Raw genomic sequence first — 23,722 nt, 5'->3', positions numbered from 1 at the left:
TGGAGACAGTTCATTAGAGTAGATTGTTGAAGCGTGAAGATGGTGATAATTTTATGTATTGTAACAGTGATCTGCATTCCGACGGATTATACCGTAGTGTTGTGCGGAAGTGTTGAGCGTAACATTTCATCATGTTATCAAATTGACAGAAAAGAAAGCGAGTGGTACTGTCAATCGACAGCAAAACAAAAATTATAGAAAAATTTCAGAGTGGAAAAACAATTACATAACTTGCGACTGAGTTTGATGTTGGTAACACAACAGTGAGTGACATCATAAAAAATCACGAAAATATCCTTCAGTTTGCTTCACAGGCTGACACTTCAAGTGGATTAAATAAACGCAAGATGATGAAAGAATCTACATTTAGCAGCTTGGACGCTTGTTTGTTTGAATGGTTTCAACAGAAAAGGTTGGAGGGTGTACCACTTAGTGGCGTAATTTTATCACAGCAGGCGCAAATTAAAAAAAAAAAAAAACTAGGCCTGACAGAAGAATTTAGTGCATCGCGAGGTTGGTTGGCAAGATTTAAACATCGTCATGGAATAAGAGAATTGTCCTTGGAAGGTGAAAAACTTAGCAGCGATACCGAAGGGGCAAGGGCATTTAAAAAGGAGTTCCAGCGGATTATTGACAGACACAACTTAGTTTCGGACCAAGTGTATAATGGAGACGAGACTGGTTTGAACTGGAAGTGCCTACCAAGTAAAACACTTGCAGCATCAGCAGAAAAGTCTGCGCCTGGCCACAAATCGAGTAAAGAGAGAATCACAATCATGTGTTGTGCTAATGCTAGTGGAGAAGATAAACTAAAATTGGTGTGTGTCGGAAAAGCAAAACAGCCACGATCATTTAAGGGCACGGAAATGAAATATTTTCCAACTGATTACTATCACAATAAATCTGCTTGGATGACTGGAGAAATTTTTAAACTGTGGTTCCATTCCAAATTCGTACCACATGTTTCTGAATTTTTGAAGTCAAGAGGTTTGCCGGTCAAAGCAGTGCTTTTCTTAGATAATGCACCATCTCATCCAAATGAAAACGAGTTGAAATCAGCAGATGGAAACATTTTTGTATCCTATTTGCCTCCAAATGTGACTGCGCTCATTCAGCCAATGGATCAAGGTGTAATTGTAACATTAAAGAGGCATTACCGACAAGAACTCTTAAACTTACTGCTGGAGAAGATAGGGCAATGATTCAGTTTTGGAAAAACATGAACTTAAAGGAAGCAATTTATCTTGTTGTCAAGGCGTGGGGAATGGTCTCGAAAGTAAACATAGTCAGATCTTGGAGGATGTTGTATTGTGACATTGAAGGTTCAGCTGATAACTTCCACGGCTTTAAAAAAGAAGACATTGAGACGGAAAACTTTGCTGAGTCGCTTCATTCGGCTATAAAAAACCATGAGCAATTTGCTCATGTTGATGAAGAAAACATAGAGGAAAGGCTACAAACTGACATCTTGCTTCCTGGGTATGAAATTAAAAGTGATGACGACATTGTCAGTTCGAACACATGCGCGGCCGCCGATGTCAGTTCAAGTGATGAGGGCAACGGGGGAAGATTTGACTCCAGCAAAAAGTGTGAATCTGTAAACTGCGTTAGAGTCAACAGAAACACTTTTACAGTTTACGGAACACGAAGATAGTGATTTCTCAAATATTCTTACATTAAGAAAAGTAAGATTAACCATCAAACGAAAAATAAACAAGTCGCGACAGAAAAAAGTAAGACTTCTTTAAAAAACTGTAGAAGACATAACATATTTTCCTTAAAATACTTAAAATGTGTTCAAAGTTCTAAACATCTAGTTTTATAATGTTCTTAAGATAACTTTTGTAAAAGTTTGTACCGAATTCCTTTGTTTTAAATTGCAAACCGCTCCACTTCAACTCCTCACTGTGAATGTGAGTCATGCTGTAGGGGCCAGTAAATCATTCCTCTCTGTGACAGTGACGACAGTAGTGACGAAGATGGTGGTAGGTCTGATACAAGTCTGGAAGGGATAGCACCACTGCCAGATAGTGATTAGGTGAGTACCAAATCGTAACACTATCATATTGTTGTCTTACGTTACAGTGCTATTTTATTGATTATTCAAAAAATAAACAATGTTTGCTTTTGTGTCCTGAACGGTAACGGCACCATTTTCCTGTTATATTACTTCTCCGTTATTTTATTAGCACCAACTGTACTGAAGTGTGTGTGTTGCAACTAGTGCTTGGCACGCAAGATGAATTCAGCCTATCACTTGCTGACGAGACGCAGTGATACGACGGTGTTTGTTTATTTCAAAACTCAGCTAAGGGAGCGTTCAAGTATTACGTAACACAATTTTTTGATATTTTTTACCCCCCCTCCCCCCCATGTAACGCGTCGTAACGTTTTACTAGGGGGGAGGGGGTACCCCCTCCCCCCTAGTAAAACGTTACGGAACCCCAAGTGACCATTTTTACCTAAAAGTCACAATTATGTGGCGTAACGTACCGGAATAAGTCACTAAAATACCTTTGTTATTGTTTTAATCGCGTTAATGTTATTTATTAACATTTGAAATGCCTTGTTTTTAAAAGCAAGAGCTTTCTAATGTTTTTTTTGTCCTAATAAATTTTTATTACTCAATCATACATTTAATTACGTCGTTTTCCGGACCCTGCCCTGTCCTTACACACGTTTTGCTTTATCCGCCATTGTTTTTCTCATGCATTCTCCTATTTTAGTGTTTTACTAATAAAGCTATTAAAATCAAATAACAAATTTTATTTCTAATAATTATTTTTACCTTTGGCAATGCAATTACAAACATAAAACTAACTGAAATAAAATATATTTGTCAAAATATAATTGTATTTAAGAATACGATCGAACGAAAACGAAAAACATTTAAAATAAAATTAGCCATAATTAAAATAAGTAGATTGTAAAAAAAAAACAATTAAATTGGAGTTTTACTGCTCCTCTGTCCGTGGGTTTGCCAGCCACTCAGATTCTTTCATTACTGGCATCCGGAGAGCGGACGAAGAGGGTTCCGGAATTGTTAACCCGCTTGCATCAACTTCGTCTTCGTCGAGCCAATCGGCATCCTCAGACAATGTTTCACAGCGACGCACAATGCAGAGAAGCTCATTTGCCCTTCTTGCAGCAAGTCGCTGTGGCCGTACTCGACTTTCACGAAGGTCTTGGGCAGTCTTGCCATGCATATAACGATTGTGCATTTGCACACTCTTGTGGGATGTAAAATAAATTCCACAGGTTGAACATAATCGGTTCTTTAGGTCGGATTGTACTGATGGGCAAAAGAAATCGTAAGGCATCTGCTAAACCCTTCTAGAGGTGGCGACAGATCAACAGACAACTTCACAAGAAGTGGCGAAAACTTGCATGATCCTTTGTCTATCTGACTAGGTACCACGAGCTTGTTTGCGGTTTGAAGGATTGGGCAGGTTGGCGGCAGGAAAGTTTCTGGAAAGACAGATATTAATGCACTCCTCAAGCGGGAACAGCAGGATTCATCCGCGCATTTAATAACTTGCAAGAAATATTGTAATTCACGGACATGAGCGCTATACCACGCCATATTAGGTTCTGCTGGAACCTGCAAGCTATCTTCAGGGTTTCTATATTCCACCGAAACATCGTAGTTGTCAATTTTCATACAGTCGGTCGAGTGCTTGGAGAACATAAACGAAAAGGGTTGCCATCTTGGGAGAACAAAATACGAACAATTCAATCGGGAATCCCCCGTAAAAAATAAACGAAAAGGGTTGCCAACTTGGGAGATTTTAATTCACTAGTTTTTTTTATTAACCCTTCAGACCAATCGCCTTTCGTACCACAACATTACTGTTGTGATGAGAGAAAATCTCACACATAGAAAACAGTGTATTTTGAATATCAATACCTAAATAATTTCTAATATGGCGATTGGAGTCTACGTTGACAACGGAAGTATAACGAAGCCATCCGAATAGCGGTATTTTTTTTGTTTTAACTACTTTACTGGAGTGACGAGAAAAACTATCACAGCTGGTTGTCAACGTAGACTCCATATATATATATATATATATATATATATATATATATATATATATATATATATATATATATATATATATATATATATATATATATATATATATATATATATATAGCTTTACATTTGGAGATAAAAAAACATTATTCACTTATCCTGTAAAGCAAGCAGAAGCAATTTTGCGAAGGTAAAAAAAAATTAAGTTATCATGCCATTTGAAATTTTGAGAAAAAAAAGTTTTAAAAAATGAGTGAAAGAATCTGTCTCTACGCGACCGTGCTGAAGGGTTAAAAAAAAAAAAAAAAAAAAGTGATGTAACGCGTAGGTCAAACCCCTCCCTCCCCTGTAACGCATCGTAACGTTTTACAAGGACCCCCCCCCTCCCCCCCCCCAAATTCGTTACGTAATACTTGAAAGCTCCCTAAGAGTGAACGGAGAATATATATAACAACCCCTCACGGTTCCCGAGATTAGGGTCGTTATAGAGAGGTGGTAGTTATAAAATTTCCCAACCATCTGCAACCCTATGTCATAATAGGCAGTTTTTGCACTAAGTCCAAGTTCAGCAAGCTAAAAATAAAAAAATCTAACATTTAAAATTCATATAAATAAAGGGGGAGAAAAACACAGTGAATTATACAAGACAGAGACACCGTTTCAAAACCATGAAATCAAGCCTCAATGCACTGGTATGAAAAATCTTATCTCGAAAAGAATTTTAAAGCCAGTCGTTCTGTAAAACCATAACCAGCCCGATGGTGTTACTGACAACAGAGCAATGAGTGAAGTGTGGCAGCGTCGCTTACGAGCAATGAAAATAATGCATGACCTTGGCAGCTATCAGCTGTCTTGGGCCCTCGGACTGGCCGGGCGGCTAGCCACACACCTCGGTGCAAAAACGACTCGCGTGCCCACGTCTCCACACACGAAAGACTTAAAAACCACTGCTGCCCAGCACTAAGCAGCCCGCTTCTATGTCAACAACGCACACAAAGCATGTGTATATTTATATGTAATCTCGGAATGTCCACAGATGGCTGTCTGTGGGCTAATGATCTTTGAGGCAAGCATGACTCGGCTAACCGTGATTTTCGATTATCTGACTAGCTCGTCCCCTTCATTAACATGGATAATCGGGGTTCTACTGTAAATAAATTACCATTTCCTATAAAATTACAATACCACAAGAATTTTTTTTAAACATCAGCTTTGCAACTAAAACAAAGAGTGTAATTTTTAACATTTAGTACATGGAAACAATGTATTGGCTTATTCTAGCTTGAAAACCCATTGTAAATAACATTCTGCAGGCCAGTACCTCCAACTGGCTTAGAATGAATGCTAATTATAAACAAAGCCACTTCAATTTTATTGGATTTTTTTATTCTTACAGCCATGTATGAACGAAGTACCGATAAGGATAATCAACTGAACCACCACCAGAATGTGTGCCACCCAGGCCATATGCAGAAAACCATCACTTTAACTCTGCTTATGTGAGCAGACTTGTAAAGACAACTGCAGCTTTACTGCATTTTATGCAAGTGAAATGTTATTTCAATTACAAGGCATATAACCAAGCAAGTTACTATGTCCAAAGCTAAGGAAAATTTGTACATAACCAATTTGACACTTACTTTTAATCCATGGTACTAAGACGACAGGTACGCGCAGCTGCTGACGTCACGTGGCTGATAGCTCACCCAACCCCAGCAACTACAGAGCGTTGACTCACCACCACATACCGTGCTTCTTGCCATGGTTGTTGCGCTACAGTAGCTTTGTAAGTCTTGTCATTCTTTCGTTCGCAGTAAAAGCTGTCTACGGTGTACGAATTTCGTTTAAATGTCATACTGTGCTGTTTATGGTTGTAAAAACAGTAGCAAAAACAGTGATGGAATAAAGTTTTTCCGCTTTCCAAAAAATTAGGATCTTCAACAAGAATGGATACATTGCTGCCGCAGAAGCGACAAAATTAATGTAAAAAATGGTAAGTAGCCTATATCATTCTGTACCAATCAAATGTGTAAGTTTACATTAAACACGTAGTCCTTAAAAAGAAAACATTCTGCAGCAGTTTTTGCTGAACGGAAAAACACGGATGAGAAGACAGACAAAATATGTTTGGAAAGTGATTTTTCGTCAAATTAAATGGAACAGGGCAGTGCTTATCAGAATGAAAGTACAGAACTACTTTTGTGCAAGGAAATGCATTTTACAAAGACAGTTCGGGAGAAATCACCTTTTAATGAAATAGATCTTGCTGACATGGAAGAAATAGACTTAGATTTAGAGGACAGGCCCCTTTCAAGTGACGAAGGGCTGAAATATGTTGCTAGCTATATAGCTCACCGTTTCAGAAATAAATATCCTGACCTTGGCACTACGGATTTCAATTCGGAGGACGATAGCTGAATACATGTACAATCAAAGGGTAACTGAAAATGTCCCACTAATGAATTTTCTGAATTAATAAAGATCGCTGAAATGTTTTGATAATGTTCATGGCAACAATTTGTACAAAAAAGAGCAGATTTTTTAATCACTGACTAAAATGATTTGCGGAACTACTGAAAATAAATATCCAGAAGAAGTTATAAACTATTTTGTCAGGACAAGAACGTATATGCGTATCAAGTATTTGAACATGAAATATGTTAACGAACAAGACGAAAAATGCAAAGAAAAAAATAAGATGAGGAAAACTACCCTCTAATATTTTTCAGTGTGATAGTGTCCACTTTCCTTCACCATAATATGTATGTTCATAATTTATTTACGATGTTTTTTAACTACTATATTTAAGAAAAGCATTTATTGTGAATATCGCAGCAATTATGTAGTGCTTAAGGTATTTATTGTATTCCTAATATTGAGTATGTCATTTTTATTGCCTTTATTAAAAATAATATATATGTTAACAATGTAACAAAATTGCGAAATTTTTGTATTGCTATTGCAATTTCGTTTCTTGTAAACATTATTGTATACTTTTTCATATTGAAATTAAATTTGCTATAGGGTTGTTTATATTTTAATTATACAGTTATAAGATCTTTTTATATTTTGTTTACTGTTTACAAACATTTGAAAAATATTTCCTTAACCATATTTCCATTTCCATGGCAATAGTCTTGTTAGCTTTTCGAGTAACTCTTCTACATGGATGATAAGACGGTGCAACATCTAAAACATATCACACCACCTTTACATAACTATTAAACTAAGAGGTGTTTTCTTTGCATAATATTAAAGTATAATGTTTACTTGTGGCGTAGGTGATTTATAATTTCCATTTATCTAGAAAAATGCGCTTTCAGAATGTTTTTAACACACAGTGTTTCGGAAGGTTTTCGAAGAAAAAAAATTTTCTACGCGTTTTATTTTTTTTTGCAGGTTAATTCGGGCACGTGCATGAAATATAATTAATCCGTAGGAAGTGCAATGGTTTAAAGTATTGATGTTGAAGATTTGAAAAGATTTATTGAAATAGAGCGAGTTGCGTGAGAAGATGTGCGGGAGTGCTGTCTGGCTGCGGGAGTGGCAGAGGTTAGCTCTCAGCCACATGACGTCGTGCGCAGTTGCTGACGAAAAAATAATCCATTCCGCCTCCCCATGCTTTTAATCATGCATTGTAAAATATCATGGAGACTGAAAGTTAACAGTTTTACATTTTCTACAGCCAGGTAGACATGGTAAAACAAAAAAAAAAAAAAAAAAAACAATTAATATATATCTAATTAAAATAACATCACATATTAAATTCTATTGGATCTAATTAGTTCTTATTGTTTGACACCATTGAAAACTCTTTCAGACATGTACTAAAACCTGTAAATTCCACTTACCCCCTTCTGTTTCCAAATTCAGCAAATCATCTGCAGCATAATACACACACAAGAACCACTTTGTAAGAATGGAGTGTCGAGCCATTCCAACAACACGAGTGTACTTAATTATTTGTCCAACTATGAAACATAATTTTATAATGCACTCAAAATATATATAAGAAAAATTTCTTAATCATGGTACCTTTACTTTCTGTATGTATTTCAACCCTCTTAAAAAAACAAAACTAATTTGTCAGATTCTGCAGCAAAATGTACCACTCACACTATATCATCATACAAAAAAGATGACTTAAATGGTGGAAAGTTATCACTATCACAAATTTAACTTCCACTTCTATTTTTTAATTACATTTTTTATTTATAAAATAAATTGTTATGATAGAAATCTATAGTTTAACTCGGAGCTTGATGAAATTTAGGACACCTGATGTTCTTCTAACAAAGAGAAAGGTCATTGTCTACAAATTTAAAAAAAAATGCCCCAAAACCCACTCCCCAATTCTTAAAACAGAATTTTGGCACTATATACTTGAAATTTTGCACTCTATACATTCAAAAGGAGAGAAAAATTACTGTCTTCATCTCGAGACATCCCGACAGAAAAATTAATAATATTTGGTACCCTCAAGCTTTACAATAAAAGATTTTAAATATATTAATAATAAAGTTTATTTTTATCTAAATTAACCCAACAGCAAGTATTCGAGCTTGGCAATATTATGCACAATTGTCCTTGTTTCATGTATTTTTGGGTCAGCACTGTATAGTATCTGATGAAATTATCTCTAGAATACCATTTAGATGTTTGAATATAAATTGGTGGGAAGGGGATGAAGAATTATAATTCACAATTATGAAGGAAAAAAAATTATATTTGATATGCAACCTTTTAAAATAGGAATCATGGAATAAAATTAACATTTAGTTTCTTAAAAAAGATTTGATTTCATATACGTTATTAAGAAAAATGCAAGAGTATACAAAAATGAGTAAATAGTTCTGTAGGGTTCAATACAAAGTAGAAAAAGTCAAATTCTGAACTTTAAATATTATGAATGCTAAGTTGTTTAGTCCATTAACTTCTAAGATTTTCTGCCTTTCCTCGAAACACTCACTTGGAGCAAACATTAAGGATTACAGTATCTAACCTGTTAAGTATCAATTACAAAACCTGTGAAAACTCTCCATTATCTGCACAACCAAAGAAGTTGGTTTTATCTCACACAATATCAAAATCTAAGTTTTGTTACTGAATCCCTTAGCTTAAGATCTAAGGCTGCACAATAAATTCTTACACACTAATACAATATTGTGTGATTCGTAGTTCTGTATTCATGGGGGGAAAAAATAAGTATTTTGATAAGGTTTTATTAGATACTAAAAGTTGTGTTCATTAAGTATGTTAAACTATTTGTTTCATGATAACCATCTTTGGCTCCCAAATTTGTGATATTTATTTACATAAATGCCCATCTAATACAATATACACAAATTGGTTTATTTAAAAGAGGTGGCTACAAATAAAGGTTAGTCGAGATAGATTGCCTCAATGGCATGTGCGTTGTTCTGCGTATCACATCAATTGCAGCCCTAGCTCAGCTCACCACCCCACCCGCTCCTATCCGTGACTGTAGTTTAGAAGTACTTCTGCTGAATAACTATTTAAACAACGGCATGAAGTGGATAAGGTTATTTGTGTTGTTAGGAGTTTGGTTATACAAAGTGCACATGTTATAGAATATTATATCATATGTGTGCAAATGTTTTGTTAAGAACAGGCAACATGTTTAGTGAACGATTTGGAAGTGAATTTCTTTGGTTGGTTTAAGATGCTGTGTACAAATAATTTGGTAACAGCTATATCATTTACTGAACCAAATAATTTCAAATATAAATTCCTGAATGTTGAACTTCTGTTGCAAGGGTGGGTTAAAAAATGTGGACAAGATGATAAGTGGAATCCAAAGACATCTTACACATGTTCAGAGCACTTAACAGATGACTCTTATGAGCATGAATTGAAGTTGAATTTAGTGATGGCCCGATATTCGATATTCAATATCGGAGATCGGTAATATCGGCACATTTTTCAATATCGGACATCGGTAAATACTTGCGATATTTTGATAACCGATGTTTGCTCTCGCCAATAATCCAAGCTTATTTTTCGCGGGCGTAATTTATCTTTGTTCACGTCACCATATTACCTAGTAATTCCAAGCATATTTTCCACTGAAACAATTTCAAGCTTATTTCTTCTTTCTGATACTGCAATGCATCACAACGGTACAATTCTTCCATGTGTACACAAATCCCAGTCATTAGTGCATATTTATTCGTTTCAGATATTCGCAAAATGTTTTTGCTTGATGAATTTTCAAAGTTCACTAAGTGTACATAAATTGAAAACACAAACGAAAATAATTACGATATTTAATTTAATAAGTGGTGTAGCCGTAAGTAAACATGAAGAAGAATAAAGTTGCTGCTTGATATAACAGGCATTTTCTTTCCGTGTCGTTTCATGGTCGCCAACTGCTGTTCTATACAAAGACGTTACGTAAGTTTTACAAAAGCTAAAGTATGAAACGTGTTTAAGTAGGGCAAGTTGCAGCAAAGGTATTATGTTGGCTATATTGAGTGCATTGCCAACAACATAAATAAAGATGTGTGGTTTTATAAACTCTGCAGTACGTTTCAAAGTTGTATTGAAATTACTTTTCATGTATTTATAACGTGTTTTCACACCAATAAATGGAGTGATACACTTGAACAATGGAATGACAGCCCACTGGCGTACTGGAAGGCAAATTCTACCTTTCCGAGACTGAAATTGTTAGTCAGAATACCTATATCTTGGCTTTCCACCTGCCTCAATTCATTCTGAAAGATTGTTTAGCTCTGCAGGTGGAATTTGTACCAAAAAACGGAATCGCCTTTCACCTGAACACATTCAAATTAGTGATGGGATTTTCGATACTTTGATACCTCGATACCTTCGATACTTGACGGTATCGCAAAGTATCGAGTATCGAAACTGTAAATTCGATACAATTTTTTGATACCGGAATGCTTGTTCATTTGTATTGAATTAAGTTTTGAGTCGCCATCATACAAAATACAACTACAGTAGAACCTCGATGATACGTTCCCGTTTCATACATTTTCCTGTGTCATACGCCGATTAATTTTGGTCCCGCCGAAAGTACTATGTTTACAATGGTGTACATTCCCGGAACATACACTAATAAAATAATTAATTTCCCGTTTCATACGTTTTTACGAAGCGGAAAAGTCCTAAAATTCACAAATATTTTTGTTATATTCCTCCTGATAAACTACGTTTTAATGCTTTTATTTTGAAAAACGTTCATTGTTTACCTTTGCAAACATAAGAAAATAATTTTATCGCACCATAGATATGGATAGTATCAGGAAGGCTGTGCACTTCGGTAGTAGCATCTATGGCCAGCACCAAGCGAGACTAGTGGCGCGAACTAGCAATTATTATGAAAATTATGCACGTGCTTTACCAAGGCACGGATCTCATATTTTGTGCATTCATTAATCTTTGAACTGAATATATCCGTTTGTTATTGTTTTCTTACGATCAATTGTTTTGTATTTTACGTTTCTCAAGTTAAAATTTTATTGAAAATGGATCTGTTGCATAAAGTTGTTTGTAAAATGAAACAAAAAAGGAAAAATTTCTGATTTTCTTTTTACAATAGCCTAATTTTTTTTATTTCTAATTTAGGCTTGGTAACTTTTTCCCCCCTCCAAGGAAGGACTTCATAACATTTTGTAAGGCCACTGTTTCTCATGTCAGCTTTACTTGATTATGGACTGTATTTTACATTTCTGGTGGTTTTATTATATGTATATATAATGATGAATTCATATCTTTCATTAATATAATGCAATTATTTACACATTATGTATTTAAGTTTAATCTGACATTGTGCTGGTATGCTAGATTGAAAAAAAAATTATTATTGCCATTCCCTTTTCATATACTTTACCGCATCATACAACATTTTTGTGCCCTCTGTTGAAAAGTGTATGACAGGGGTTCTACTCTAATAGAACAGCTTATTAGCCAGAATTATGATAACCAATAGGCTTACATCAGAATAAATTATAATTATATAAGTCATTACTGCAACTTTCCAATAGTAAACAAACGGTAAAGTAAGGTTAAGTTGTTTTTGTTTTGTGTTCAATAAGTTACGTTTTTCGTACGTAACACTTCTGACATTGAATTCACAGGAAATTTGAAAAAAAAAATTGTAGAAATATCGAGGACTTAAAATTCACATTAATTGACTGCACTCGCAATCCGTCGCAATAATAACAATAACACAGCTAGTAATAACAGTCAACATCATAGAGTAAGTACGTGTCTCGTCTCTTGTGTATGGTAAGTACCAGAGATTTGTATCGCTATTATGAATGTTTTCAATTGCCGTGGTTGTATAGTGACGTAAATTGGTGCCACCAGCGCGAACTATCATTGTTGGCTGCAATTTTATTTCAGAGAGCGCTATCTTTATTTACATTTGTTCGCGGTAAAAAAAAGTGTACTGGAAAATAAAGGGCTAACTCTCTTGAAGATAGTTTGTATTTCGCTTCTATTTTTATATTGATTTTTATACTCAAATCTTTAAAGTTGTTTGCAGTTTGTATTTTTGTAATAAAGAGGGAATTTATATAGTTTAAAACTAATTTATGTTATTTGTAATAATTGTTACTGAATGGGAATATATTTTTCCCTGGAGTATCGAAAGTATAAAAAGTATCGAACTGAAAAAACAATACAGAATCGAGTATCGAAAGTGTGGTATTGTCCCACCTCTACTTTTTTCGCATAATAGTTGCACCCTTACTTTTCAAACTTTATTTTAGTATAAAATGTGCGATGATTATGCAATAAAACAGGGTACTTGTGTTGAAACTAAGGAAAATTGGACCAATGACAAAATTGAAAGTTATATGTTGATCATAATTAGTTTTAAAAAACCTTGGCTACAAATACCACAAATATTTATGTACAATTTTTTATTACCTAGTATCTGTAAAGATACCAACTGTTACATCCAAACACACATGGACACACTAAAATAACATAAATTATTGTATTAGAGCACAAACATTTACCGTGTTCTCCCGATACCTTCCCGTTCGAGGTGCCACACATTATTTGATCATTATGCATAATTTATAGTTTTAAATACATCAGAAAAATATGTGCAGAACCTAAAGATCTTTTGACACCAACCTAACTGTGTAACATTTGCACCTTCATTTAAAAACATTTGTATCTGAACACTAAAATATTGTATGAGTATAATTACTCTAATTTAGGAAGTAACATTACAGTTTACTTACTAGTTTTATCATTAAAATTATATCATGAGACTTGTAGCACATTTCAAATGAACAACTTTGGCCATCTTGCACAGTCAGGTAAAAAGAAAAATTTGCCGAATGATCATAAGGAGAATAGTACTTTCCTTTGCCTAGGATCATAACTGTTCAGACAAGCAAGCATGCAACTCCATTCAATTAACCTGCAAAGTTGTTTTCATTTAATGCTCTGCTTCCCCTCCCATGTAAAATTTTTTGACTTATCACTATTTGCAGAATTTTATGGAGAAATATTTCCAAAATGAGGTTTACAGAAGCTGTAGAAACCCAGATAATCAACTTCTAGTGAGCAAGCACAATGCAATTAGCTGCACAAAAATATTTACTTTCACATTTTACAAAATAGCAGAAAACAAGCAGCATGTATTTTGATACAAAATGCAATGCTTATGTAGTGGAACATCCAAAGATTTTATAATGGCAAGAAAATTTGATAATCTAACACAGCGAATGAATCCAACTAAGCCTTAAGGTTTCCTTGAATGAAGTGCAAGCTGCCTAGGACTCAAAGAAATCATTTTCTTAGATCCAAGATCTGACCACATCTCACGCAGCATGTCAGACCGAGTGATCTTACACAAACTCCTGATCAGTATCTAAATGAAGCCTTGTATCGATTAAGTTTTATTGAATTAAAACATCACAAACAAACCACAAAGCATCACACCAAAGAATTAATTATTGATTAGCACAGCTAATACAAATCTAAGGCAAAACAAGCGAAAGAAATAATCAATTCACCTTGCCGAACAACTTCGTCATCATCGGATGACGAGTAAGAAGCCTTGCGGACACATGCCACAGATTTGGAACCACGGCCCCTCCCTCGGGCAGGTCTGCCTCTACCTAAAAAGCAATCTCACAAGTGAAAACCAGGCACCACACCAAAATAAAAAACATATCAGGCAAACATTAAACACATCACATGACAGAGCTAATTATTCTGCAGGCCATAAATTAAATCTTACCTTGTTGTGCAAGATGCTGATGAGAGAATATTTTCCAATCAATTATTATTAGCATAGGCATCTTGAACAACATGTAGGTTTCCCAACTAGCAGCAGCATTCATTTTAGCTATTTTGAGTTCCTCAATTGTAACGTTGGAATTTATATTGAAATAGTGTTTGAATCAATCATTTTTTACTTCAAGCACTTTGAATTTATATATAAAAAAAATTGTTTGATGCAATTAACAGCTTTGCATTACATTCACATTAAAAGTTAAAGCAATTTTAAGTTTTATATATTTTTGGACTCAAATGTCATCAGAACATCTAGTAATATCATTAAACCATTATTTATACTTCAACCTAGCAAATATTTTTCCCTAGCCATTAAATTGGTAAATTATTCATATATTTTTCAATTTGATTTGTTTCTTCATAAACACTTGAAGCAAGAACTTTAAAATAGATAAACATTCCAAGCCAATTTGAATAGCATAAAATTTTAAAATAAGTATCATTTAGATAAAAATTTTAAAAAGTTTTTTCTTAATATGACTACACTTCATACTTTTATTTTAAATTCATCCAATATTTCTGAATATAAATATTACTTGCCTGCTCTTCAATTCAATTAATTTCTTGAAAAAAGGTTAACCAGACTGAAAATAAAATACATTATCCAAACAAAGTACTTATAGCTTGAAATCTGCAAATAAAAAGTTTGTTTTAAAGGTAGTTCAGGAAGGACACATTTTAAAATTTAAATAAAATATTAGGCTTTGGCTACTTGACACACAGACAATGTTGGTAGTTCTTCAAGTTTCTTGGATTTTGCAATTCTCAAGCACTTCCGTTAAACACTACATGTAAATTGAGCTAATATCCCTTCCAAAACATTATTCAAGTATAATATACCCAATGTTTGCAAAGTTGCATCATATAAACTTGTATCACAAAAAAAAATTCTTAAAATTTGTAGATAAGACATTATACTAATAATGCAACAAAATTGTTTATCATAACTTTGCTGTCACTTATAGTTTAGTGATCTCACTAAACACTGAAATATGGTTGCATAGTATTCTTGCATAGTATCACTTGGTGCTATGCTTATGAACTGTTTCTTCAAGATACTTAATGTTAAATAAGCACCAAAATTTGTTTGTTGATATTAATTTTTAAAAAAACAAATCACTTTCAATAAATTTTCTTGAAATTCTCTTTAATTTTGCAATTCCGTATTTTTCATGGGTACAAAATATTAATATCCATTAATTTTTTGAAATGCAATTTATATCACAAGTTAATGCATATAATAAAGCTGCCATGCCACTTTATGATCTGACTACCATGGCATTGATTAAGAACTGGAGGTTTTAAAAAATTCTATAATTAAAATATATGCAAAGTAAAATACTTATTTCTAATGAACTTTCTTTTACACCACTTATAGAACACACTTTGCATAATACAACACTTTGAAATCCATGTCAATCTATTATTAATGGACTGCATTATTAATGTACACAGAACACATATTCTTCACACGAAAATTAAAACAAAAATAATTGTCCACATTTGTAAAACATTAACTATTTGAAACCATTCTTCATAGCTCTTCAAGTATGAACACCCAACACATTAAACACTTTTTAAAAAAAAAAAACGGTTAATTCCATGATCACTTTTTTTTCTCACTTCACCATTCATGATTCATTAACATTACATTTTCACTAGCATAAAGACTTGGAAGAACAAACCAAAACTGTTCAACTAGGACATGTATTCCTTTTCAATGCACTTTATTTTATCTTCAGCTTTGCTTAGTAGTAAGCATAAATTGAAAAAAGATATTTTCTATATTGAATGACCTTTTTTGTCTAAAAATTAACTCACTACACAAAAATATATATTTTTTAATTACATCATTTGATTCTTCCATTAGATGTTTTAATTTATTCAATGTGTGATAAAAAGAAAAGGTTCTGAATATATTTTTCTTGAACACATTTTATTTCTGTGGGTCAGTAACCAAATTGTTTGGCATCCCACATGATCTTGGAGGTCATGTTGATACACCTCTGGCAAGAATCATGATGAAGAACACTTTATTCTTCTGGACACTGACCAAATGTAACAAAAATACTCTGCCCCATACTCTTTAACTTTTGTTATTCTTGAAGAATATCATCAAATATGTTTTGGAACAATTCCACCAATGCTCCTTCAATATTTATGTAAAAAAATGTTATCGAAAATATTTTTATATTTTGCATCACATTTTAGAGGCAATAATGTACAAGCAAATAATTATAAAAACATTCTTTAAAAGCTATCTCAGATCTGTGGAAAACAGACACTTTAAGTAACTTTCTTTCAATTTCACTGAAATATAGATGTAGAAAAAACTGTACAGACATTTTCTTTGTAACATGCCGTTACAACATGCCAATGTGATGTTTTATATGATCTCTTGATCTGGTAGTAGTATTAATTAAATTCACAGCCAATAAACATCTTCACGATGTTTTGATAAAACTGCAGCAGTTTAATCTTCCAACACTCAACATCATTTATAACTTGAGACTCAATGTAGTATTTGGTACAAAACTTGTAAAAATAATTACTGGACGTGAACTACACATATTTACTATTCATCATAATAATGCAGCATCCTTTCCCTGTTTCTATACAGTTCAAAATAAAATAAAGACACTTCCCAACACTTATAAAGAATGCAAAAAAAAGTAAAATCTGATGTCTGTAAATATCAGTGCCTCAGATTTGACTAAGTAACACCAGCATTCATAAAGGAATATTCATGGCAAAGATGCCTGCCAAGTCTTAACACGGACTACAAAACCGATGTATGGGTATGAAAAGTCATGTTCATGCATAAATCAAAATAGTATGTTACAACAAAAACTAACTGGAATAACACCAATCTAGATTGTGTAGAAACTAGATATCTCCAATATCACAAGATTTTAGGTTAATTGGTACAGGTACAGCTGAACATCAGAGCCTTCAACTTTGGCTACCTAGAAGAATCTTTCTTTCGTCGCTTCTTCTCGTACGGCACAAGAAAACCGTCTATCATTTCAGTGGTTTGCACAACACTGTTCGCTTTACACCTTCTCTTGGAATAGTTGCCATTATATACAGAAGTACCATTTGTTTTTCGTTTACGTCCACCTTTTTGACAGTGCACATTTTTCACAACAGACAGATCCAAAACTTGTCTACATTCTTTGTTTGTGACGGGATGGTTAACACTTGAAAGTCTATTAGCTACAGAAGTATGACAAGGTTCACTATTTGCCAGACCTTGGAAAAATCCAGATTTAAAGGACATGGCTGAAAGTTCTTTTAAGCTATCTGGCATTGATGGAATCAGCTTCAGTTCAGCTGGTGTTTTAAAGGGTCTCTTACAAGCATCAGAATTATTGACAGACATTTTCAACTTCACACAATTCATATTTGTATCTTTATTAAGTTGGAAATTTGCTGGCATGCTAGGATTATAACACAAACCATCTTTATACACTGCCTCTGAAGATATTTTTTTGTAATTGTAGTCTTGCTCATTATGCAGTAACTCTAGTGGATATCTTTTTTCCTGCATTGCATCCTCTTGCAAATTAGCTGCATACTCATCTTTTCCTGGCATTTGATAACTGCTGTAATAACCATTATGATTATACTGTGGGTACTGCACATTCTTTCCCATCCCCACTTGATCTTCCCATTTCTTTAACACTGTTTTATTCAGTTCTAGCTCTGCAATACTGATCATCCTACGAGACTGATACGACGGCAGATTCTCACAACTTGAACTCAAAACTTCACTTTGATTTGCAGACACCTGACTCACGGGCTCAGGTGGAATGCTTTTCAAGCGTTTCTTCAAAGGCAGCGAAGATTCTTTACCTGCCGAGTACTGAGAATCCTGCTCATCTTTGCTCCCTAAATCCACATCAGCCTGCACTGAATTGCTCAGAGACTTCTCTATTTCTTTGAGCAATGCTTGATTTTCACTTTCTGTTTCTTGGGGTTTCTGGTAATGCTGCAAATAGTGCCCCTGGTAGCGATTGCCTGAGAGCATGGCAATGTAGCACAGAGAACAGCAACAACCAACATAAGGAGGATAGCTAAAGCCAAGAGGAGCACTAGGCACGGATGGGAAGGAAGGAATGGGAGGCATGTTAGTATAATTACCAATAGGTACATCTAACTTAATAGTATCATTGTCTACACACATACCTCTTGGACTAGCTTTAGGAGCCTGTTTATTTTGTTGCTTAGGTTCATCTAAAGCTTTTGTAACTGGACTCATCTCTCTAGCAGATGCTTGTTGCGCTGCCACGGTCTCTTCACTCAAGTGTTCAAGTTGAACACTTGAAATCTGCCTAAAATAATCAGCCTCTTCACTTGGAGAGGAGGATTTAGATGTCCGCGTCACTTTGCAGGGAGGTTCTACAACACTATCGCCATCACCATCACTCTTGTCCTCTTGCTGGTCACACGGCAAACTAGACGTGAAATGCCTAACTGTGTTTACTTGGGGAAAGCGTACACTTGATTTTTCGGATGAAGGTTTACGACTACACAAAGGTACATTTTGTTCGCTTTCTTTCTGTAGCACAGGGGAAACGGGCCTCGGTGCTGTCCTATTTAATTCAGTCGCAGCACTTGATTGCACGCCGTTGCACTCTACTCGACTATCTGGCAAATTTTCCAAACCCTCTTTGTGACTCTTAGTTCGAAATTCTTCAGAACGACGTTTGCCCCCCTCAGAGAATCTAGGTACGTGAGAACTATAAGCACTATATGCATCATCTGATAAATCTGCATCATCATCTAAAAAATCCATCGGAGCAGTTTCCTGCACAGGTGAAAAACGGCTGAAGTTAAACGAAAAAGAATTAGTGCTGTCAGTTAACCAAGGATCAGTAGAACCTGGCTGTATCTTGTCACTTGTCTTTTCATAAAGACTAAACTCTAAACCCCCCGTTTTATTATTTATAGGGCTCATTTCATTGAAGTGCAATGTCCCGCCATTAATAGGAGGTGAATCCGGTGGAGCCCCACAGAAGTTAAGGTCTCCTGCAAGTGTAGCTTGTGAATTGTCCAAATCCAGTGTGACCGGAAACTGGCCACTCAAAACCTGCTCAACAACAAGTTCGTTTCTATGCTCAACCCTAGCAATTGTTGCCCTTTCATGACTTAATGTTAAGTCTTCTCTGGTGTCCTTTGCAAGCCCTTCTAAAATTTCCACATCCGAATCATATTCTGCCGAATTGAACAAGTCTTTCTGCAACCTCGTAAAATCATCTCGCGCTTGAGATTCATTTTTAACAGGTCGCCTAGGACGAACTGTAACATGTTCACTAATAATCTGCACTTCATCTGATGACTGATCATCATCAACGATTGGAAGGTTATCACTTGGCAACATTGCTACGTTACTACTAGTACAAGGAACTATGACATTTGATGGTGTTGAAGTTTTCAAACTATTTTCCCCATTTTGTACCTCAGTACCCGAATCAGACAACCCCACAATACTTAGAGAGCCACATTCAACAGCATCTGGAGTTATAGGCGTAACAGTCGGAATTACGACTTCTGCAACGTCAATATCTCCATTCACTATAATTTTGTCGGAGTTATTTACGATGGTCACCGACTCACCACTCAATGAGTCCTCAGTGCCTGCAACGTCACCAATAGAATTACTGGCAACTGCTGGTTGTTCATCAAGTGGCGAGTCAGCGAACATAGAGTCTATTTTTGAGTCCCTTGCCATCTCTGTACTCAAAGAGTTGGTTTCAGGGACCCCGACAACTGAAATAACACTGTTGTAAGTGGTACTGCCACATACAGGAGAAATATTAGTGCCTGGGTAAACTGCCAGACTATGTATAGGTGAAAGTTCACAGTCACTGACATGACCACTGGAATCAACTTTGACAATATCAGGAACATTCTGAATTACACACGCAACCGACCCTACGGTTCTGTCTTGCACACTCTCAACTTTATGTCTGGCAGTGCTCTCTGGCTGCACCAATGTGTCCTCCACCATGCAATGTTCTTCTTCTAGAGCAATATCCATGCACAGAGAAGCCAGATTGTCTTCAGCATCCATCTCACTCCCTAAACAAATAACACTGCTACCTCTACTAGGTGGACTCTTAACTCCCTCATCTAAATCTCCTTTGATATTGGTACTGAGCTCCATGATGTGACCAGAATTCTCTACTCTTTCTGCAACGCTTGCTGTATTCACACTGCTGGTGGTAAGTATGTTGAGTTTGCTATCCACTTCCCCCACCTCCATGTGCGAACTGTCGGCAACATTTCCCAACTCTCTCAAATTACACTTCACATCTTCCAACTCCCGATCCCCGTCGTCAGAGTCAGGCTGCTCTCGCTTCCTTGGAAGTCCCTCTAGGAGAGCCTCCAAGGAAGTGGTGATGCCCGAAACCGGCGCCCGGATCGGAGTCGGAGGGATTTGTTCCGCAACAGGTGGGGGAAGGCTAGCTGGGGGAGTGGGGATGCCTGCAGGTAGACTCTCCATAGGCGTTGTAGATGACAGGCTTTCGTACTGCAAAGAGTGCACTTCCCTAGGTGACACTGCACTTGCTAAAACTGAGTCTGGTGTTACAGAACTATCAATGGTTGACAGCGCTCTCAGATTAGATGCAAGATCAACAACTGAAAGTGAATTTTCTTTCCTGCAGAGTTTATCATTTTTCTTCTTGCTTTCCTTACAAATCACACTTGGTTTAATGCAGTTCAATGACAGAGCTGTACACGTTTTTACAGATTTCTGCTTGTTTTTCTTCCTTTTCCGCTTCTCTTTACTTGAATTTGCAATGACTTTTATTTTCCCTTTCATTTTTTTATGCTTTTTCATTGTAGGAGATTTCTGCGTGCTGGTTACATCCGTTTCCTTCTCTTTCTTCACCTCTATGACAGGACTTTCCTGAACTTGCTCTGAGAAATTTACATCGATGCTGCTGATGCTGGACCAGATGTCGTTGAAAGGGCTGATGCTTTCATCACCACATACCAGCTGCAAAAGAGATAAAATTTTGTAATGCATGGTTTATTTGTTACATTATACAAGCAACTATGACAAGAAATATACACTTAAGCAAAAAATACACAAATTAGAACAACTGGCATTTATAGAATTTGATCCAAAATTTTTGTTACTTCAATCCTCAATACCTCATTGACAACATAGTTGAGATGGAGAAAAAAGGAGGAGAGTGAAATAGCTTAAAAATTAATGGGTTGTCAAAAGTACCGTATTTACTCGCATATAGGTCGCCATTGCAGATAGGTCGCACCCATAATTTGATGTCTTGAATTTGGTATTTAAGATTCCCCCCATATAGGTCGCACCGGTAATTCATTACCGCGCCGTGCGCCGTGCGCGGAGAAAGGTCATTGTACTCGATCAGCTGCTGTTTCGGCGCGGCGTGGCCGCCAGCTGGCTCTCTTTGTTCACTGAGCTGCGCATGCGCAGTATAACTCACTCAATGCTCCGCCCAGACTCGTGACCTCCCATCAGCAGCCAGCCAATAGATGCAAGCTTAGCGGAAAAAAAATATAAGCTCCACCTCCCGTGTACCAGTTTTGACCAGTTCTAATACCAGTTTATTGGTATACGCACCAGTTTTCTCGCTGCCGTGACACGTTCAAGTTTACGTCCATCTAGATGTCTTGATACCAATAATTAATTAATTACGATCCCCAGAAATAAATTGTTAGTTTAAAAAATATGCATCAACTGTACAATGCTTCCGAAATTATAAAATACATATAAAACAGTTACCAAGACTCCGCTCATTTTATCTTGTGAAGTTTGTCTCGTACCAGTATTTCGGCTAAGTTGTGACATAAATACAGTATCAGAAATTAACAATCAGCCACGTTCATACATTCGTGAGTTTACGTTTTTCCCTCGTGCGTTTTAGATTGTCTCCTGCTATAATTACTTGGATTTTACACGCCTAGGCTTAAATTATTACATGTTTAGAAATAAAAGCAACTTTTCATGTTATAAAATATGTATATTTTGCGATTTAAAATGTTCATTGCCGACTATAAACGTTAACGTTTTTCACAATGTTTTTAGTGTTTTTAGGCCTACTAGCTAATCTTATTTACTCTTTAAGTACCCACGGTATTTTCTGGTTGTTTATGGTTGTTACGTGACGTAAATAGCGGGATGGATTCGATTTTTGAATCGTAATTTGCGTGAAAGTTTTGTATTGGACTAAATGGGAACTAAACGGGACCTGAAGAATATAGTGCAAATAACGGGAAAACGTAAATAACGGTAACGTAAATTAGGGGTTTCGCTGTATGTGTACATTGTAAAAAATTTGCCTATACCTATATAAACTTCTTTTTCGCATTTTAAAGCAAAATATTGCAAAAAAATTCCTCAAAACTTTTTCTTCACATATAAGTCGCACTTAATTTTTTCCCCACCAAATCTGGTAAAATTGCCGCGACCTACATGTGAGTAAATACGGTAATTTTTAGAGACACAAAAGGATGACTCTCTTATGTAGAGAAGCAACAAAAAGTACTGGTGAAAATAACAAGAGTACCTGAGAAATCCTAACATTTCATTGCAATGTCCCAAAAGTTTATGGATGAATATGATAAAATAAATAAAAAGCATCATGCCAGTTTTAGTATACGTATAATGATGATAACAAAAATGCCTTATCCTTCAAAAAATAAAAAAAACTAATGGAATTGCACTTCAAGAAGTAAAAACTAAATCTTGATATTTTTAAGTTGCCGGAGTCTGATTTCCGAATTTGTCAAATAATCAATCAAAATTTATATACTGACATACTTTCAATTTAAATGGTAAAACAAAGTAGTAAACAGCACAACTTTAATACTTACGCTACTTTCGATGTCTAAAAAAGGTGATGGAGAACTAAGAGATGCAGATTTTTTGGTCATCACGGCTGGAAAATCAGAAATCTTAGATTCCTTCAAGAGCTTCAAGAAAGCCTGAAAAAAAAAATTATAATAATTTAAAGATAATATTTAAAATCTACAATACAATCCCGACCATTTATCACAAATCATAGCAAACTACTTTCATAAGTAACACAGTAATTTGTTAATTAGGTGGATTTTTTGTTTTCATGAAATTTTAAGAGCGTGCATCAGATGGAGTTAAACTTTCTAATACAGTCATCCAGGATTCGGAAGATTACTACTATACTTTTACACGTTTAACATTTCTGTTGACGCATTAAAAGAATTTAAATGTTGGTGAACATTTTAAATGCATAACATTTTGAAAATATCAATTGAAAGTTGCTTTAAAAGCATACTGTAATTGCTATTTTTAGCCATTTTCAAACGGCATTGTAGCCAAGAAATATAGGCAAATCTCCATTCTGTTTTAAT

General features: G+C 35.3%; 1 protein-coding gene across 3 annotated transcripts in view; it reads right to left on the bottom strand.

The window, feature by feature from the left end:
- Nucleotides 1–23,722, bottom strand: part of LOC134546139 (uncharacterized) — a 146,866-nt gene that overhangs the window by 39,571 nt on the left and 83,573 nt on the right. For 2 of the 3 annotated variants that reach the window (XM_063388689.1, XM_063388690.1), the window contains 3 exons: nt 23,207–23,317; nt 14,286–21,347; nt 14,059–14,163 (listed from right to left, as the gene is read on the bottom strand). In XM_063388689.1, coding sequence (XP_063244759.1) covers nt 17,304–21,347; nt 23,207–23,317 — 4,155 coding nt within the window. In that variant the 3' untranslated portion in view covers nt 14,059–14,163; nt 14,286–17,303. Of the gene's footprint in view, nt 1–14,058; nt 14,164–14,285; nt 23,318–23,722 lie in introns of all 3 variants that reach the window. The other variant, XM_063388691.1, reaches the window with a different exon arrangement.

Source organism: Bacillus rossius, chromosome 1 (genome assembly GCF_032445375.1).
Source record: "Bacillus rossius redtenbacheri isolate Brsri chromosome 1, Brsri_v3, whole genome shotgun sequence".
Classification (NCBI taxonomy): domain Eukaryota; kingdom Metazoa; phylum Arthropoda; class Insecta; order Phasmatodea; family Bacillidae; genus Bacillus; species Bacillus rossius.
The sequence above is the reverse complement of the archived record's forward strand: the minus strand, read 5'-3'. Positions and strand labels throughout refer to the sequence as shown.